Source organism: Penicillium antarcticum (genome assembly GCF_028974205.1).
Source record: "Penicillium antarcticum strain IBT 31339 chromosome Unknown utg000003l_segment0_segment0, whole genome shotgun sequence".
Taxonomy (NCBI): Eukaryota; Fungi; Ascomycota; class Eurotiomycetes; order Eurotiales; family Aspergillaceae; genus Penicillium; species Penicillium antarcticum.
Window position 1 is genome coordinate 2,305,047 of NW_026695301.1, and position 19,832 is coordinate 2,324,878.

A 19,832-nucleotide genomic window follows, 5' to 3' on the forward strand; every position below is an offset into this window, starting at 1 on the left:
TGCATAAGAGACCAGATTCAATCCGTCAACCGCGGGTAGTCCTAGATAGCAAGTTAGCAATGATCCATACTGTAAGTAGTGCCAAGAAACAACTAACTCTTCCTTGGAAATCTCCACCGCCGGCCCATCATGCCTCGTGCTATCCTTCCCGGCTTCAGACCGCGAAGAAGCAGATACCGACTTACCCTCCCCACCCTCTTCATCTCCATTACAGCCACAATCATAGAAGTCACCCAGATTGGCACAGTCAAACTCGGGCTTATCAAGCATCGCATTGACTTCATTATGGATGAAGCAGGCCCAGCCCGCAGCGGCATTACGCGAGGACACCTGGGGTGGATATTTGCTGAGATGTTGCTGGAAATGTGATGCGCATTCGCCGCTATTTCAGAATTCGTCAGTCCCATTCTAGGATGTAGGTCTGCATTCTCGGAACGAATCCAATAGATAGCAGGGGCAGCCTGCGGGCAGGGAGTGCGTGGGTGCGTGGGGATTTCTTACCATGGATATAACCGGGCAAATAGATAGATGTAAGAGCGCAGTGCCTCCTGCTGGTCTTCCGTAGGCGTTTCGGGATATCGCGCCATTACCGTGTGGAAGTACTTCCATGTCGCACGACCTAGTTCAGCCCTGGAGATTCACCAATCCTTGTCAGTCATTGTCCCGGATATATACCATACACGATATGGCTCATAAGCTCCAGAGTCGGCTTACTTGACAGTCTCATTGCCCAGCTTGGGCATCACCACCGCGCCCTTCAGTGTGCTATCTTGGATGGTGATCCCCGGCGCGGTCACGGGTGCGGAATGGTCGATGTGGCCGGGGGCGCGGATGGCGGGGCTAGGCGGCCCTTGCGGTCGAATGAAGATGAAGAAGATCAGACATAATGCGATCGCAGCGCTGCTGATAATGCGCCGTGTGATTTGCCGGCTTGCCATGTTGGCGGGTTGAGGTTGAGGAGCGATGTCACCAAGCGATCGCGTGAGCACCTAGGCCTGGACAGGATATTTCCAAATGGCTCGAGAAGATAGTCGTGAAAATAATGGCTTTAGCAAAGCTCTGGCTATTCTTTGAAGAAAAAGGGATTCGTGTTCCCGGGGTCGTATGCTTAGTCATATGATCACCGTGCCCAGGCCAGGTGGAGCCATCCGCAGATGTATATGACTTCATTTCGTTGATGGCTACATGGCGAAGGTCACTCATCTCTTTGAATAGATGATCAGAGAATACCAGGTCTATTGCTAAAGCATACTTGGAATTTACATACATAATCGCTAATGCATATTATCCAATTACCGCTTGATCAGAGCACTGAGCTATCCATTCATAAGCCATTAGCATCAACCCCAGCAAGTGAGTCACTCAAACTAGGCGGTAAATCCCCCTTGAGCGTACCCCAACTACTCTCCTTATCACCAAGCGTCAATTCCAGCGTCATACCCTGCATGAAAAACTCATGTGGAACCCAGCTCTTAGTATAGGACTTTCCATTGAGCTTGGCACTCTGGATATAGATGTTCTTATAAGATTTATCGAAATTGACATTCCGAATCATTGATGTCCTATTGGTTTCCGGGTGCGTCACTTCGACGGCTTCAAAAAATGGAGGAATAATGAGGTAGACGTTTTGACCGGGGTTCGGGAACAGTCCCATCATACTCCATGCGAGGAATGAGCCCATGGCTCCAGAGTCGTCATTGCCTGGCAAACCATTGTGCGTGGCGTTGAATGAGGATGGGATATAGGCATGAGCTCGGCTGGCAGACAGACCTGGTCGTCCGGCATAGTGGTAGTCATATACTGTTAGGAAGACGGGTTCGTTGCCCATATCTGCCAGACCAGAGGTGTGGAAATAGTCTAGCCGTGAGACGAAGGAGTCTGGGCCGCCAACCAACCTGATCAATTTTGCCATGTCGTGGGGGACGAAGCTATGAAGGGTCAGCAATAACTTTGCGAGGGAGTGCCATGGGTTGACGCACAATAGATACTCCCAAATACTGGACTCGAAGGTTTCTGAAGGGTTTGAAGTGAGTGAGCACCATGATGCCAGAGCACTGCATGCAATAGGATCCTGATAACCCCATGTACCATTCAGATACCTGGGCTGGAAGAAGCCAGTAAAGCCAGTATCTGTTCCGTTTTCCAGGAGAGATGTCTGGTTACTTTTGTACAAGTTTTGCCAGTTGCCAGACCGGGACAAGTATGTCGTGTAGTCTTTCTTGCCGAGACCTTTTCCGACAACGGCTACGCCGTAGTCATTATAGGCATACTCCAAGGTCCGCGAAATACTCCGTGAATTGGTACCGAAGCCGATATAGTCGAAATCCAGGTATGGGATATAATTGAGGTGCTTCCAGCTTTGAAGACCGCCTCGTCCTTCATAGGACCATTCGAGTGGCTCGTTTTCCGCATCGTTGACCATTGCCTTGTAGGCGAGCTCCCAGTCAACTCCAGTCAGATTCTTGACGTAAGCATCTGCCAGAACAATATCGGCATTGGAACCACCCTGCGTCCAGCCTTTGCAGAGACTCATACGGCAGTCTGGGAGCCATCCTTCATGCTTAAAGGTATCGAGCAAGCTTTGAACCATTCTTGACTGTGCTTGAGGATCAATTATTGTCAAGAAAGGATGCTGTGCGCGGAATGCATCCCACAAACAGTAGAAACTGTCAAAGTAAGGCTCATCACTCTTCCACAATGGGTTCTCGCCAGTGAGATCCTGAGGTGATAGCATGGTCCTATAGATGCCACTCCAGAAGCTACTCAACATGTCGTCACTGACACCTCCAGGAGTGACCTTGATAGGGCTGAGTTTCTCTTTCCAGGCGTCTTCTGCCTGTTTGCGCAGATCATGAAAGTCACTATCTGGATCAGCTACCTCACTCGCGGCATTCTGACAAGCCTGATCTGTGCTCATAAAGCTGACACCCACTCTCACCATGATGACTCCGTCACTTGGCCGATCAAACGTCATGTAGCCTCCGGCTTGAAGGTAGAAATTGTTGAAGCCACGAGTGACAAATAGTTCCTTCACTGATCCAGCTCGGTCATTAACCCAAATACCACCGTCAATAGCATCGCCACTGAAATCAGCACAGAAGTGAGTCTGGTATGATCCAGCCCCGAAACTCGGCAAGAAAGTTCCATTGCCCTTGATTCGGCCATTTTCAGCATCGATACTGATGGAAGCGTTCTGCCGACTATCCCACAGATCAGTCAGATCCAACGAGATCAACGGATTAAGATCACTCCCATCTGGCAGCTTCGACTCAGGGAAATAAAACCGATACAAGGCAGTGCGTCTTGCAGCAGTCATTTCAGCTTGAATACCACCTTCAAGCGTCAAGGCAAAATAACCCGGCTTTGCAACCACCGAGTCATTCATGTAATGAACAGCGCGGGCGGTCTTTGGAAACTTGCAATTGTCCACGAGGTTGTCGGCACAATACTGAGGGAACAACGGGAAATGTCCCATAGATGGATTCCCACCAGTACCACTGTCATGCATATGTGAGAAACCAGTGATATTGCTTCCATCCGTTGAGAAGCCTCCTGTATTCTGGCCATCAACGTCCGCAACAGGTTTTGCAAGGCCGTAGGGCAGACTTGCACCTGCGAAGACGTTGCCACCATTTGTTGACCCGATCAAGGGGTTGACATATTTCAGATCATCTTGTGTAGCTAATGTACCTAAAGCAAATTGCAGGAGCACGATGTACGAGAAGGTTTTTGGCACAGTCGCCATGGCGTGGAATGTGCTTGTTTGAGCCACGCGCAATGACGCGTTGGAGGTTTGGAAGCGCGGATCGGATGAGTGCAGAAGGAAAGAACAGAAGCATTCTGCAAGGAGTTCATTTATTGACTGCGACGTCACATCGTTGTAGTTCATGACCTAATTTGTGTTAGTGTTGGATGCCAGGGGTGTGCGGGGTTGGTGTATCTTGGTGTCAATGCTCTTGCTGTGTATATTCTTGCGATTAATAGAAAAATTACTAAGGTGTAATGATGACCACAGCCCTATTCATTAAGATGAAAGTGAAATTGCATTCTGACAAAGTAAACAAAGTCCCATGTAGATCCCCACCAATAATGCTCGACTACAAATATGCTTATAACTGATTTGGTTCTATTGGTGCAGTATTTTGGTCCTAGAAAGAAACACAGAAACAAAGGAAGAAGCTTGTGTAGCATTGTAGTAAACCTGTGTTAGGTTGCGCTCGAGACGCGTTTTTACCAAAGATCCAGTGGCGTGTCTATCCCCAGCCCTGTTGCCTCTTGATCCCATTCAGGAAGGTTGCTTGGAATTGTGCTGCAGGTCTTTGAAAGGGTGTACGGTAAGGTATCCAACGTATGAATGATAACGTCTTCTGTGTGACACCCTTCGAGGCGTATGAGTTGCAGGTCGGCCCATCAGAAACGACTACGATGCGCCGTTAATATAGGCTCATAATCAGGGAAGCCAAATGAATGCATACGGCTCCTCCATGCCCAACTAATTCTTTCAATTCTTTCTTGTCAGAGGCGGGTTCTGCTTCAACCATCCCCTCCTCAGTTTCCCTTGCTCGAGTTGCCGTTGACAAACCTCCTCGCATCCCCGCTTAAGCCTTCTTCTATATCAAAAGTCTTATGTTTTCCCAAGTTGAAACATATATCATACTCCGACCGACTAGTTGCAAAAACATCAAGTGTCCACTTATGTCGGTCAATGAGCTCATTTGACAGGCTCAGTAATGTTTCCAGCGCCTGGTTTCCCGGTCTTTCGGGGCATTCATCTAGGGGCTGGACTTTTCGAAACTCTGCTCCCAAGTACTCAAGAGAACTCTCTGTGTGGGTTCTCGATCTTGGCGACGATGTTCTTTCCACAAGTCAATAATGAACTTGGGAACTGGATCAGGGCAAACCTCCCGATTGATGGATCTTAACATGATATCAATGAGTCTTGGTTGAAATGAAGTACCAGTAGGCGAGAATCTTTGTTGGATCAAATTGACAAATATTAGTAACGTCTTCCATGATTGTCGAGCTGTGGTCTGTGAGCTCGTGATCACCATTTGCAAGCTCGTAGCTCGTAGCGGCTATTTACTAAAGCATTTTCTTGCCACATCCGACCAGAGCTGTTCATTGAGTAACTTCGTATTTGGCTTAAAAGACTACCCAGCTCCGTGGAGCCAGAGAACATTTCCAGGCGCGGCCTTCCAATGTTGGTGTTCTGTCATTTCAATGAACCAGTCTCCAGTCTGGGACGTTCGATCAACTTGAGCCCTCCATCATCATTCTCTTGGGGATCATTATATCTTATACAAACTTGCCAATATATCTAAAAGGCAAGGGTTTAGACGGCTATGTGTTTTACAGCGGAATCGGAACCTGTTTAGGTTAAGCGCCGTCTATCTACAAATGTGATGTTCAAAGTGGGGTGTCATCAACTCCCACCCAAGAATGTTCGGGGTTAAGCGTCGAACACGAACTTTTTTTTTTGAATAGAATTAAGCAAGGGATAATCACGGTGAGGGTGTTGCATAGTAAGGTGAAAAGGCTTAAACGTAATTCCTTACCGTTGTCCACTTGGTTAAAACTGGAAAATGACAGGAGAGCATGTGCTCGTCTTTGGAGGCAATGGCAGAATTGCTCGATCTATGACCAGCTTGATACTTCTCAAGAAATCAGCTTGCGGCCGAGTTGGCTTCTAACGGGGCCAGCTATGGGGAGGGTGAAATTAAGGAAAGCTCCCTCATTGGGACAGGCCGAATTGCAGATGTTGCAACCGTAGCCGTTAGTCTACTGGCGCGCGACGATACGAATGGGTAGTATGATCTAGTCGAAGGATCTGATAGCGTGGAAAAGGCTGTTGATATGTGTATTGAAGAGATGAAATCGATTGTTTTTCAAGAGGAGGATCTTGATCACATTCTCAAACTGTATGATTAGGGTCATCATAAAACTTTATAAAAGTATGTTGCTTCTATATTCACAATCCCATATCTTTCTATGGCGCACGCTGACCTAACTTCGTCCAAGCTTGCCACCCCACGATCTGCCGGAGTTAAGCAATGACGGGAGATATGAATGGACCCACAAGGTGTAATCGACCATTCTTAATTCCGGGATCGGATCACAACATATAAATTGATGGCCTCTGCGACTTCTTGTCAACCATCGCAGTTAGAACATTCACAACAACCGATCCATCAACCCTCTCATCAACAATCAAAATGGTCAAGACCCTTCCCTTCGGCAGCATCCAGGTCCCAATACCGGGTTTCGGTGCCATGGGTCTGAGCCACGGTCTGGGTTCCAACCTGAGCCTCGAGGAGGCCGAGCCTGTCCTGCTCAAGGCTATTGAGCTTGGTTGCACATTCTGGGATACCGCCGTAAGCCGTTCATCCACAGCCCTTAGGATACAGCCCAGAGTCTAACATCAAGGCGCGCAGGTTGTCTACCAGGCCGGTGTTAACGAGAAGCTCCTCGGCGACTTCATTCGCAAGCACAATGTCCGCGACAAAGTCTTCAGTATGTGGATTTCGCGATATCGCCTTGAAGGTCATAACTAATTGTTGTCCTAGTTGCCTCCAAATGTGGTCTTGACGTCTTCGGAGCTGGTTTCCAAGTCACCAACTCCGCCGCCCATATCAAGGAGTACATTGATGGGACTATCGAGCGATTGGGCTTTGCTCCCGATCTCTACTATCTGCACCGCATTGACCCCAGTATGTCAGATTATTATCTGTCGTTGTTCACTTGCTAATCCCCGATAGACACACCTCTGACCGAATCCATCCCTGCTCTTGACGAGCTCCGTAAGGCCGGAAAGACCAAGTACATTGGACTTTCCGAGTGCTCTGCCGCCACCCTGCGCAAGGCTAACTCTAGTACGTTTGAAGCCTTGAAGCCCTTGAAGATTGGAGACTTACGGTGAACAGTTGCCAAGATTGACGCCATTCAAGCCGAGTACTCTGCTTTCGAGACCGTGCACGAGACTGACGGTCTGATTGACACAGCCAAGGAGCTAGGTGTCGCATATGTCGCCTACAGCCCTCTAGGACACGGCTGGTTGGTCGATGACTTCCAGTACAATAGCCCAGACGACTTTGCCCCCGATGACTTCCGCCGTAATTGTGAGTATAACACCGCCGTCTTCAAAAGCAGTTGCTAACCCAGCCACCTTTCACAGCTCCCAAATTCCAAGGCGAGAACTTCTACAAGAACCGCGCAATCGTCGAAGAAGTCAAGAAGCTTGCTGCTAAGAAGGGCTGCAATATCAGTCAGATCGCTCTCGCTTGGGTTGCTGCCCAGGGCATGATCCCCATTCCTGGAACCACCAAGGCCGCTCGTCTTGAGAACAACTGGGCTTCTCGGGATGTGGATTTCTCTGAGGAGGAGAAGCAGGAAATGCGCAGGATTATCGATGCCGCTAAGCCTCATGGCAACAGATATGGTCCTGTCCACCAGGCTATGGTTGGACATTAATTATAGAACCACAGATATTGGCGGTCATGATGTGATATGCTTGAATGAAATTTGGGGTTTAACTTGAAGTACACTGTGTGTTGAGAGTTGTTTGTCGTTGGGGGAGGACGAGGGAAGGGGAGTCACTAATTAGACTTGAAGTGGTCGTAGTCTGTTCAGCGTAATAGGGACATGCTGCAGAGCAGCCATATTGAGTGGAGGTGAGACAAGTAGAAGGACAGTGATGTGAGAAAAAGAAAGTAAACAAGAGGCCTGGTGCATGAGCCAGCGATACTGGGCCAAACTGGTTGATGGTTCAAGCTTATATGGAAGGTAAACAATACGAACAGGTCATATGAAAGACAGTGACAGAGCGACGGCGGCAAACAACTTCATCTCCAAACGGTCGGACAAGCCGACACAGTTGATGAAAAAGAATTCGCGTCGATCGGGGGTAGTGTAAGCCCGATGACACAGTGCAACGAGGCGTGCGCAAGCACAGAGGCCAAGTTGCTGATTCCAAAAATGAGAATAATCAAAGTGTTTCCAAGAGGAAACTTTCAGAGATTAAACTGAAAAGAACAGATACTACACTTGATCTAAGCCAATAGGCAAAGAGAGCTAAAGAAGAAAGAAAAAGGAGGAAACTTGCACGGGCGCGGCGGGTATATATATGCATGCCTGTCACGTGATTCATGTTTGCTTTGTAGGTCAAACAGTGCAAACCCGTACATTGCCCTGTGCATGTTTGCCTTGGCTACAGTACTTGTCATCTTTTTGCTGCTCTTAAGTTCCAAAAGACTGTTAATGATCTTATGCGAAGGGAGCATCACATGGAAGTATACCACAAAATTCCATCTACATTTTGTGTGTTTTTTGTGTCCGTAGAACTAAGTGACTTTCTACAGGATTTGTAGTCCTTGCTGATGTGCGGATTATTGTCTTGACCTGCTCATCCGAATCCATCGGGGCATACAGCAAACGATACAGTGTGAATGCAACCAAGAAAGAAGAAAAAAAAACAAGTTTGGACTCTTAGATATTCGCGGCTTCCTTGCTAGGACCCGTAGCATGTCATGTCATTCCAACTTGAGCAGCATCATCAACAGTCATATTCGGGGCTTCCGTTAGTATGTGGCAAAGGATCAGATTAAATGAGATGAGATGAGATGCGATGAAAGATTGATGGTCCTAAGCTGCGAGAAGCTCTGGTCCATCCAGCCCCCGGTGGTCCCGAGAGGCATACTGCAAGGTTCTTTCGCCTGAAGGCAGAAGACCATCCCATAGTTCAACATTTCGAAGGACACGAGGCCAATAGAAAGAGAACATTGATCGCAAAAGCCGAAAATGCCTATAGGAAGGATTAAGGCAACCCTGGCATGGAAGGCTGATGACCGGGTGACACGCCTCAAGCGCCCCAAATGACAATGGAAAGGGGGCTCCACCGGGGTTGGGTCACAATTTGTACCCCAGTCTGTGCGTTCCACAGACCTTCTAGAGGCGGGAGAGGCTTGACTGGCTTGTGAAGACGCCAAGGTCTTTTGAAGCTTGCATTGTCGGCGTCATCGGCGGCGTTTTTACGGTATCTGATTTGGATCAGATAACAGGATTGAAAAGTTAAAATTGCGTGAAGATATTCACGAAGTTGCCGAAGGAAGCTGGCAGCCGTTCCACACTGGTTATCCAATTAGATTGAACACCGCCGGGATCAGACACCATAACGCTCTGTGATTGCTTGTGCCTCCGGTGGCTGAAAAGGATCTATGTCATCTTTGCTTTTTTTTTTTTTTTTTCTCCCTTGAACGGGGGCTCGCGTGGAGACGTAAGGGGCAGAGTCTAGCCCTGCGCCCAGGCGATAAGGAGGAAATTAAGCGAGACAGATTGTGCTACGACTTTGTAAGTAAAAGAACACACTGATATTCAAGACGCAAACGGGTCAGGGTCGCAGATGGGAAACTGCAACTCTGGGATCGGGTGGGAACGCTATACCACTTTGGGAAACACACTTCGCCACCAGCCAATAAGCATTGTGGAATGGGTCCAGCCCACGGGCGAATGAGCGATCACTTTCCTCCAGGGCAGTATCTTATTGGCTGCAATGTCCAAGTATGGATCCTTTTTCCCTGATATTATCTGATCTTCGGAGCCTCCGTTTCGAGGAAAAAATTGGGGTTGCGTTGCGGGAAGTTCGGATTCTGTGAGCTCACGGGCCTCCAGATCATAGGGACCCCTCAATGCTTCTCTTGTCTTTTACATCCCGCTATACCCTCTAGCCTGACACAGCATCCACGACTGAGGATCGCATTCAGTTTGAGCATCTCGTGCTCCGTTCACGGGATTGAGAATGGGCGTCCTCGAGATCGTGCGAGGTCGCGATGATGGCGGTGCCATCGCCAGAGCAATAGTCGGAGACGAATCATATGGATCGCATGCACATGAGAAATCAGGCCTCGATGCCGGCCAAGAGGGGTCTCAAGAAGCGTCGCAATCCGATACCGAATCACCCAGCTTTGGCGGTTTCTACACCGGTGATGTGAAAGATGATGAGAAGGAACTGGCACTACACCCCGATCAGGTTACAGAGGGTGCTGAACTAGGTCAACAGAAGGCTGAGGCGGCGGCTCTTGTCTGGAGCCGGTCGGCGTTGGTCGGAATCTATGCTTGGTGAGTTGGTTGTCTGCGTTGCATATAGATAAACGGACAGTATTTAACATGGTCAATTATAGGATCTGGATATGCTTTTTCATGTTGGCGTTCCACTCCGCGATGAGTACCTTCTTGATCAACTACGTTATGGGAAGCTTCAAATCCGCGCCGCAGGTTTCAACAGCATACATCCTGGCGAATATTGTTGGTGGCATTATGAAGTTACCTTTGGGTAAGACATTGAATCTCTGGGGTCGTGCCGAGGCTTTGGTTGTGTCAACGGGTATCTATATCCTCGGCATGATTGTTTTGACTGCCTGCAATGGCCCCAATGGATATGCAGCGGGCTACGTACTATACTGGATTGGGTACTATTGCATATATCTTATCCTCGATATCTTCATTGCGGATACCTCAGGTCTGCGGAACCGAGCGTTCGCTTTTGGATTCATTCAGACACCGTTCATTGTCACTGCGTTCACCGGTTCGCTAGCCGCAGACTCGGTCTACACCAAGTACGGATGGCGATGGGGATACGGCATCTTTTGCATTGTCATGCCGTTCGTCTTCTTGCCTCTCGCGATGGTGTTCAAGTTTTACGAAAAGAAAGCGAGGAAGCAGGGTATCTTCCGTCGCCAGCCTAGTGGTCGCACTATTATGCAGTCCGTCACCCACTACTTCCACGAGTTTGATGGTATGAAACCTCGCGATACTTTTCAATTTTCCGCACTAACATTCAAAAATCTATAGTGGTCGGTGCTTTCCTCCTAATGATTGCCTGGGTCTTGTTCCTCCTGCCATTCAGTCTGGCACAGTATGGACGCTCCCAGTATGCAAGCGCAACCTTCATTGCTCTCATCGTGATCGGTTTCTGCATGTTCTTCGTCTTCGCCGCATGGGAGAAATGGGGTGCAAAAACACACTTCATCCGCTATGAGCTGATCAAGCGACCAACCATCCTAGGCGCATGCCTTCTATCCGCTGTGCTCTTCTTCAGCTTCGAACTCTGGGATCAGTACTTCTACAACTTTATCCTGATGTCCTATAACATCCCGGCAGTGCAAGCAGGATATATGCTTCAGATTTACAATGTTGGCTCCTGCTTCTTCTCCCCGATCATTGGAGCCATCATCTGGGCAACTGCTCGTTTCAAATATATCTGCCTATTCTTCGGCGCACCACTCATGGTTCTCGGATCCGGTCTGATGATCTACTTCCGTGGCTCAGAACACGGCATCGGTTACGTTGTCATGTGTCAGATATTCATTGCCTTCGCCGGAGGTACCCTAGTAATCGGCGAAGACATGGCTGTCATGGTCGCAGGTGGCCGTGAAGGCACTCCAATGATGCTGGCCTTAATTGGACTGTTCTCCAACATCGGTGGAGCGATCGGCTTGGCCGTGGGTGCTGCCATCTATAACAACGTCTTTGTTGATACCCTCACTTCCCAACTGCCTGACAACCTGAAGGGCAACGCCACTCAGATTTACTTCGATGGTATCAATGTCCAAACAACTTACCCCTGGGGCTCACCCCTTCATGATGCCGTTGCGTATACATGGGGCTACGCCCAGCGCATGAACTGCATTGCATCGACTTGCATTCTGGTTCTCGCCTTCCCTTGCATCATGGTTTGGAAGAACTACAATGTCAATGTGAAGCAGAACAAGGGTCAAATGATTTTTTAGGCAGACTTTCCATTGCACAGTATACCCTCATGGGTCGGAATGTCTTGTCTTTTGTTTGTTCAGAGTTGGCTCGTTCTCTACCGTGCAGAGAAATGTCCGACTTCAATTATGTCTATTGTAATTATTTCATTGAGCGTGGATAAACCACGGTATATATACAGAATACGATTTGATGATTATAAAACACCATTTAAGCAATATCAATTTCTAACCATAAGCGGAGGAACCCGTTTCACAATCCCATTCGAATTACTCTGACTGGCGAATGACTAGGCGGCGACAAGAGGACCGTGGTGGGGCCGAAACCCATCGAGGCACGACTCATACCTCTTCGATTTTGCCTTTTCCTTGCTTCAACTTCTACTCCCATCTTCAGTTGAACCGCAGCAATGCCGCCCTCCGCAGCAATGAGTCTGCGCGATTCATTCGGGGACCGAAAAATCCCGAATATCTCGCGAAAGATCACGGCTTGTGTTCTGTGTCGCAAGCTCAAGGTGAGATCAAGTCTTTCTTGCCAAGTATAGAATCGTTGGCTAAATATTGTGTTTCAGATCAAATGTCATATAAATAATGATAAGCCCCCTTGCAATCGCTGCAAATCTCGTGGGCCGGCTTGTACTGTTAATAACAGTCTGCAGATGCTCTTAGAAAATAATGTTTCGTATGTTGTCTTCATGTTCTCATTATGGCTGAAGATTTTAATGAAGATGACTAGTTGGAGAGAGAAAATGGAAGGCCGCATGAGCAGACTTGAGCAGTTTATCATCCATAGCACAAACCAAACTCCCAGAGTCTCTGCTGGGAATGCTGCTCCCGGGCAGCAACCAATAAGCATCGACAATCTCGATACAGAGAGAGTCGATGTGCAATCTAATCCGCAGAACAACAATTCATCTGGAACGATTACATTAAAACTATCATGCAGTCTTGGGGCATTCCTGGCATCATCAATGGTCAGCTTAACTCTAAGGGACAGGAAAACGCCTCCGAGTCAAACTCCGGACCCAATATCCCGTGGAATCATATCACAAGAAACAGCAGAGTGTATGTTCGCATACTATAGAAGAAAACTTGATCCCTATCTACACCATATCCTCGACGAGAACGACACCTTGAGCACGATCCGCACTCGCTCCTCTCTCCTAGCAACAGCAATGACCACTGTGGCCGCCTTTTGCGCTGGCTCCAAGAACTATAACGCTCTTCTCGAATTCTTCAAAACCCAAGTCTCCTCCAAAATGGTCTCGAATAACCATTCATTCGACGATGTCCACACTCTGTGCATTGGAGCATTATGGCTCAATGAAGTATCAGCCGTACTCAACAGTTGAGGTGGGTACCCCCAATTCAAGGCGCCAATATCGTCAATCAAATCTAATACCGTGAACCAAAAGCCGTCCGCATAGCCACAGAAATAGATCTACACAGACGCATAACCAAATTGCCACATACAAAACGCGCCAACTACGACCGCACAAGACTTTACTGGCTCGTCTACATCTGCGACCACCATTGCTCCCTCATATACGGTCGACCACCCCTAACACGAAACTTCAAATCACTCCGACGACCGCGCGATTCCCTACAGAGTTATTTTACAAACCCTTCTGGCCTGAATATGACCAGTCAGGTAGATTTGTGGTCCATTAGCGGCCGTGTATTCGACCTTTACTTATATTCTGCGAAAATATATCTTTTTTCGCATGTTTTCCGGGGGTCATCGTCACACTTGGTGTCCCCTTCGCATGGCACAAAATCACCTGCCGGATCTGATACCAACGTGAATACTTTAGTCAACAGCGCAGTGAAAAGCGTGCTTGAGATCATCCGCCGTACAGTGGACGGAACCAACGACGCCAATAACAAAGAATTATGGCCCGAAAATCTCCCACCATACATCGGAACAATGATCGCATTTGCCTGCGTCTGCCTGGTAAGAGTGTCACGTCAGCAGACGCCCCTGGCGTGTGATATGCACGACGAGGGTATTCCCGGTTATCTCCATCGACTGGCCCGGATCCTCCGTTTATCGCCGGTGATGTATCAGCCTGTTCATCCTTTGGTTAGTACTGCTCGGAGTTTAGAGAATGCGACGGCGGCCATGAACGTGGCTGCTGGATAGGAATATAGTCATGATCCATCGACATGGAATGAAATCCGGGATTTGGATTTGGATCTTGAAATGGGTGTTTTCGATATATTTGCGAATGATGGTAATGCTTGTGATGATCATGGTGGTTCTTTTGCGCTGTGATGGTATATGTACATAGTTTCATGTCATATAGGATTCTAAAACATCATCGCCACATGTGGAGAAAATGCATAGAATACCAAATGCGATCCTGTAACCAGACTCAAAATACTAAGTCGGCATTTCCGTGCCGAGATCAAACATTCCAACCAATCATGTACATATAAGAACCTTTCAGGCTTTGGGTTGTGGCCTTGGCTGTCCTAGCCCCAGGGCCAAGAGGTAACCACGAGGCCTGTAAATATGCAGAGTTATGCAGAGGCGTATACACTCCACCGGAATCTGCCGTTAGCCGAATGCTGGGGGCGGGGATAACTCTAGTTCTCTCCACAAATATGGGGATTATGGAGGCGGGAGAAGATATCTGTACTTAATACTATATGCCTCAGAGATTATGTGCTTCCTCTAAATTATTCGGAGATAATATCACAAACGACATATCCCACGGCATTAAAATTGTGCGAGGCTCGGACCTCTCGATTGAGCGGCGCCCCTTTATGCCCCTAACCGGGATCGATCAGGTTGTTCTCTCCCACCCCTCTTTGTGCACTAATAGAATGCTGGTAGTAGCATATTGGTTGTATGCTGTAGATTGGCTGATGTGAGATTGCAGCTTATCCTCCTACACCATAGAAAGGCCAAGCGAGCTAGCGGACACCCCGTCGGACTGAAAATTGCAGATCGCGTGGGAAATTATCCCACAAATCCGGAGTTTTTATGCATGCACCGGCGTTCGGCCTAAAACCCGAAGCTAGTGCGCTTCATGATCGTCTGCTTTCGAGCCTAGACCCCTCTTCTCATATAATTCTTCGTCTCGCCTCTTTTTCTTCTGAAGATTGGCGATATAAAATCATTTTATCCGCTAGACAAGAGCCAAGCAAACATTGATTGTTTGAGACCGAGAATCAGCCCAAGTGGAGATAATTAGCAGTGTGGAAAGCGTCGATCGAACTCGATTATTGCGACAACGATCTTTCCTACATCATGAACGGCGCAAGTAAGTCTGATTCCCGTTTCCTTTTACGCACGCCCTCGATATCAAACCAATTCTTGACACACGGCTCAGCGTAACAACGAACAAAAACTAAGATATCCCATGCAGACACCCCCTCGGTCGATGGATCGACGCCAAGAGCCAGCTCCCAGGAAATTCACCGAGACGATGAAAAACATATCGCACTTGATCAAACCAAACGAGACTCTGATCTCGAGAGTGGACCGCCCATACAACCCGCCAGTGAAGAAAAAGTCAATGTCGACCCAAACATCGTCACCTGGGATGGACCAGATGATCCTGAGAACCCACTCAACTGGACCGCGAAGAAGAAACTCGGGACGACATGTTCAATTGCCTTGATTACCCTACTCACGTACGCCACCCTTCAGTTATTACCCATATAGCTTAGCAGCTAACCATAAACTCCATATCCCAGACCCCTCGGCTCTTCAATGTTCGCACCAGGCGTCCCACAACTAGTCAAAGACTTCGGCGTAACAAACACAGAGCTCTCATCCTTTGTGGTGTCGGTGTACCTACTAGGATATTGTTTCGGGCCACTTCTGCTGGCACCTCTATCAGAGATGTATGGTCGACAGTACCTCTACCATGGCTGCAATGTTCTCTATGTGATTTGGACGATTGCTTGCGCTGTTGCACCGGAGATTGGCAGTCTCGTTGTGTTTCGGTTCTTTGCTGGCTTTGCGGGTAGTTGCCCGTTGACTATTGGTGCTGGGTCTATTGCCGATATGTTTCCCCAGGAGAAGAGAGGTGGGGCTATGGCGGCTTGGGCTATTGGGCCTTTGATTGGGCCCGTTATTGGTCCTATTGGTATGTTCTATTTCCCATTTAAAGAGAGGAGAGGCGGAGTCATCGGGAATCGATTGCTGACTTTCTAAAGCTGGAGCTTTCTTGGCGCAGGCCAAGGGCTGGAGGTGGACTTTCTGGGTTCTGGCTATGGCTGTAAGTTGAGATTATTATGATTGACACGACATGACAAGCAGGTGGACTTTGGCTAACTCTTTGTTAGAGCGGTGCAATCTCACTCACCTCGATATTCACCATCCGCGAGTCCTACGCACCAACAATCCTAGCCCGGAAAACCAAGAAACTCCAAAAAGAAACAGGAAATATGAATCTACGCTCAGCCCTTGACAGCGGCCGTACACCGCGAGACCTATTCCTCTTTTCAATCATCCGCCCAACAAAAATGCTCTTCATGTCACCGATTGTCTTCCTTCTTTCCCTCTATGTCGGTGTGATCTACGGATATCTTTATCTGCTATTCACAACCATAACCCCAGTCTTTGAAGAGAATTACGGATTTTCGCAAGGAATAGTCGGTCTTTCATATCTCGGCATCGGAATTGGATCAATCGTTGGGCTTGTGGTTTTAGGGGCAACCTCTGACCGTCTACTGAACTACTTGTCTGCCAAAAACGGAGTCAGAAAACCAGAATACCGTCTTCCCCCTATGATCCCTGGATCTCTGTTTGTTCCGGCTTCGCTGTTCATGTATGGTTGGTCGGCATACTACCGTACTCACTGGATTGTGCCCATTATAGGGACTTCGTTCCTGGGTGTTGGCATGCTGGTTTCTTTCGTATGTTTTCTTCTCTATTGTCATCCTATCATTTGTTTGTGTATGTCGCTAACTGGTACTTACCTACAGATGTCAGTCAGTACCTACCTAGTCGACGCATTCACAATCTACGCGGCCTCCGCCATGGCCGCCAACACCGTCTTCCGCTCACTGGCTGGTGCAATGCTCCCTCTCGCTGGTCCAAAGATGTACCAAACACTTGGATTGGGCTGGGGAAACTCGTTACTTGGATTCATTGCATTGGCGCTTTGTGGGTTGCCTGTCATCTTTTGGTTGTATGGTGAGCGCATAAGAATCAGTAAGCGGTTCCAGGTGGAGTTTTAGTCAGAGCACGGGTTGAATTGAGATGGGAGCATATTTAGGGCGCTTTGGTTTGCAGGCATTATGAAAATAAGCATAACAGTTACCCTGAACTTAATTGAAGCATTATATTGGATTATATTTATCGAACGTCTTGGTATGAAGGCAAATCTTTGCCTATCTCGGCACAGACTGGGCCCCAGTCTCGAATGATATTGGGTCTCTGTTGATTATATCCTTCTTGATGCTTTGAAAAAGGTTCCTGTTCTCACAATTCATGGTGGTGAAATCTCAAGCCTTCTATCCTAAACAAGAAGAAAGAATATACGGTTCTTAAATCTGGGCCAAAACCACCTTTACAACTCGATCTGCATTTTCAAACAACTTTCAATGTCCGCCACTTTTGAGCACCTCAACATTTCCACCCCCTGTAGCGCCAGAATACTTTTGGTAAAGAGCTGGCGGGCTGACTTTGTCGTCTTCACCAGTGTCAAAGAAAACAGGAATCCGGAGACTCTTAGTATTCAAGGTCTCGCCAGATGATATTAATCTGATTCGATCTATATTTTATGGAAGACACAATCATCGACTCGATCAGACGGATGCACTGCATCAAAAATCTCTCGATTTTTTTAAAGCAAGATTTCGCCCTGGGGATAGAGCCGATTCGAATCTGCTTCGAGGATTTGTCTGGACCCGGCCTCCACAATTGGCTTAGATCCATTCGCCTCGACAAAGCGCCTTGTCGAGATTCCTGGAGGTATGGATATACCCGCTTCCATCACAAATCTAGAATCTGCCTCATGGATCCAGGGCTTGGAATCTGTCTCTGCCATTGGTTGGCTGGCTTGGAGGCGCGTCTGCCATGTCTCTCTTTTCCAGCATCCAAGAAATTTCCCCTGATTCCATGCAGAATCCCACAGTTCCAATATAAATACCAGTCGAAAAGAGTACTTCCAGGAATGACGGTGCATTTTTTGCACTGTTGTAGTCAGGCTCGGGATAGACATCATTATGTACGCAGTCCAAAATTGGGATTTGGTCTCGAACAGGGGGGCCATAATACGGACCGGTGATCCCGTTTCAAGTAAGCAGCTTCCTGCAACATGGAAACACCCTAATAATGGGTGACAGCTCCTTCAACGAAGATCGTCACCCACGCCGTGTCTCCCAACATTTTCGCATGTGTTGTCTTTTTGGCTCTTTTGCTCTTTTTCTAAATGGGGTTAGCGCGGGTGTTATATAAGCATTGAGGCAGCCCCACGCCAATCACACGAGATCATATGCAGCAGATCCCCCAGGAAAAAAACGGCCGAGGTCGGCGGTGTGGATTTAGCCTGAGATTCTTCATCTTTTCTGTATCTGGAGTACCTCTGTTCTCTTGAATGGCAGTAGCCATCAATGCCATCTCGTCGGAGCCACACGAAATCCAGGAAGGGGTGCTTGGAATGTAAAAGGAGACATGTCAAGGTCGGTTCAGCAATGGGCTCACTGTCCTATATCAATTGGTCCCACCATTGTTCGCTACAACTTGACCGTGTCGCTGGAAAGCTGGCCCTCCTGTTCGCCCAGACGCGCGTCGCTTCACTGAGTCCCATCGCTGACATCATTTGCAGTGCGATGAAGGTGTTCCAAAATGCACTCTGTGCAGAAAACGCAAATTGGAGTGCAGCTATCCCCCGTCTGGTAGTGACGGGGACAGCCCTCAAGCTCCAGATGGCTCAGAGAGTGGTGGTACAACACCGGCGGTAGATCGCCCGCAGCCAACGCGCATGCTGGAGACAAGATTGTTCCATCAATATCTCACCTCAACATATCACACTCTATCTCAAGATGGTCTTTCCGCTTACCATCTATCAATGAGCATTCCTCGGATGGCATCTTCATTTCCATATCTTCTTGACAGCCTTTTAGCACTTTCAGCTTTACATCTTGCGTCGGCTGAAGAAGAAAACCGAGCTTCATGGCTGGATTCTGCACTTCATTACCAAGGTCAAGCATGCTCTGGCCTGGGAAAAGTTGTTTCAGACCTCTCTCCTCCAAATTATGAGCCCGCATTCGTGGCTTCCATCTTCATTCTCCTCCTCACCCTGGGGTTCAAAGCTATCTCCCTCGACAGTCCACCACAGGACCCGGTGTCGGTGATACTCGAAGTTCGAAATTTGATATCTGGGCCGGCGATGATTTTTAACCGAATCAACACAGATGGTGGTGGTGGACAGTTGGCGGGGTGGTTGTGTGTTCCTGACACACAGGAAAGCCTGGAGGGTGGGAGGCATTTCAAGTATGGCGTCTTTTCTCGATGAGTTGAAAAAAGAAGATCAAGCTAACATAATACAGTGGCAGTGCCCCTGAAGAAGATAACAAGAAATTGTTCCGTCTCCATGAGTATGTTTCAATGGTCGCAGACTGCGGAGAGTAGGTAGTTAACTTTCATACCAGGAACCTCGTCGCATCGCTCAACAAACTATTATCCACCATCGATACAAAAGAAGACTCAAAGAAAGGTATTTACCGAGGCACATGGCAGCTTTTATATCAAGCCATCGAGCCATGGCCGAAAATCGGACCGCAGGGTGGTGTTATAGCATGGCCTCTGTTTCTCAGTGACGAGTTCTGCTCACTTCTTCGAAACGAGGAGTGGATTGCCCGTATCTTGTTTCTTCATTATGGCCTTGCTATGCGGCTTATGTGTAATCGTTGGTACGTGCGGGACTGGGGCCGCCGGCTGGTCATGGCCACTCTGGAACCGCTGAACGAGATTCCGCAGGAGTGGAATGATACTATCGCGTGGATTAGGAAGGCGGCACAGAGCGATGATTCATAATTTACAACTGAAATATCAGTACCTTCAAAATCGACGCCGAAAATGACAGCTTTTGACGCTAGAAACGCTTCACT

The 19,832-nt window shown here is 48.1% G+C and overlaps 7 protein-coding genes across 7 annotated transcripts; 5 read left to right on the forward strand and 2 right to left on the reverse strand.

Moving 5' to 3' along the window:
- Window positions 1–25: 25 nt before the first annotated feature.
- N7508_003582 (flavin-linked sulfhydryl oxidase ERV2) lies at window positions 26–938 on the reverse strand (the record flags this gene model as incomplete). Its single annotated transcript, XM_058461648.1, has 4 exons — window positions 26–41; window positions 98–382; window positions 502–630; window positions 715–938. The coding sequence occupies 4 exons, from the start codon at window positions 936–938 to the stop codon at window positions 26–28; spliced, it is 654 nt and encodes a 217-aa protein (XP_058322225.1).
- Window positions 939–1,324: 386 nt separating this feature from the next.
- N7508_003583 (GH92 family glycosyl hydrolase) lies at window positions 1,325–3,889 on the reverse strand (the record flags this gene model as incomplete). The annotated part of the gene is made up of 1 exon (XM_058461649.1): window positions 1,325–3,889. The coding sequence occupies one exon, from the start codon at window positions 3,887–3,889 to the stop codon at window positions 1,325–1,327; it is 2,565 nt and encodes an 854-aa protein (XP_058322226.1).
- Window positions 3,890–6,212: 2,323 nt separating this feature from the next.
- Window positions 6,213–7,467, forward strand: N7508_003584 (uncharacterized protein; the record flags this gene model as incomplete). The annotated part of the gene is made up of 6 exons (XM_058461650.1): window positions 6,213–6,371; window positions 6,432–6,510; window positions 6,564–6,707; window positions 6,756–6,869; window positions 6,921–7,115; window positions 7,172–7,467. The coding sequence occupies 6 exons, from the start codon at window positions 6,213–6,215 to the stop codon at window positions 7,465–7,467; spliced, it is 987 nt and encodes a 328-aa protein (XP_058322227.1).
- Window positions 7,468–9,790: 2,323 nt separating this feature from the next.
- sit2 (putative siderochrome-iron transporter) lies at window positions 9,791–11,780 on the forward strand (the record flags this gene model as incomplete). Its single annotated transcript, XM_058461651.1, has 3 exons — window positions 9,791–10,110; window positions 10,173–10,786; window positions 10,843–11,780. The coding sequence occupies 3 exons, from the start codon at window positions 9,791–9,793 to the stop codon at window positions 11,778–11,780; spliced, it is 1,872 nt and encodes a 623-aa protein (XP_058322228.1).
- A 389-nt stretch (window positions 11,781–12,169) lies between these two features.
- Window positions 12,170–13,111, forward strand: N7508_003586 (uncharacterized protein; the record flags this gene model as incomplete). Its single annotated transcript, XM_058461652.1, has 2 exons — window positions 12,170–12,274; window positions 12,419–13,111. The coding sequence occupies 2 exons, from the start codon at window positions 12,170–12,172 to the stop codon at window positions 13,109–13,111; spliced, it is 798 nt and encodes a 265-aa protein (XP_058322229.1).
- Window positions 13,112–15,015: 1,904 nt separating this feature from the next.
- N7508_003587 (MFS transporter) lies at window positions 15,016–16,955 on the forward strand (the record flags this gene model as incomplete). The annotated part of the gene is made up of 6 exons (XM_058461653.1): window positions 15,016–15,028; window positions 15,134–15,401; window positions 15,465–15,859; window positions 15,930–15,991; window positions 16,059–16,631; window positions 16,701–16,955. The coding sequence occupies 6 exons, from the start codon at window positions 15,016–15,018 to the stop codon at window positions 16,953–16,955; spliced, it is 1,566 nt and encodes a 521-aa protein (XP_058322230.1).
- Window positions 16,956–18,790: 1,835 nt separating this feature from the next.
- On the forward strand, window positions 18,791–19,758 carry N7508_003588 (uncharacterized protein; the record flags this gene model as incomplete). Its single annotated transcript, XM_058461654.1, has 3 exons — window positions 18,791–19,215; window positions 19,272–19,349; window positions 19,374–19,758. 3 exons carry the CDS (start codon window positions 18,791–18,793, stop codon window positions 19,756–19,758), a joined length of 888 nt encoding a protein of 295 aa, XP_058322231.1.
- Between the last annotated feature and the right edge of the window lie 74 nt (window positions 19,759–19,832).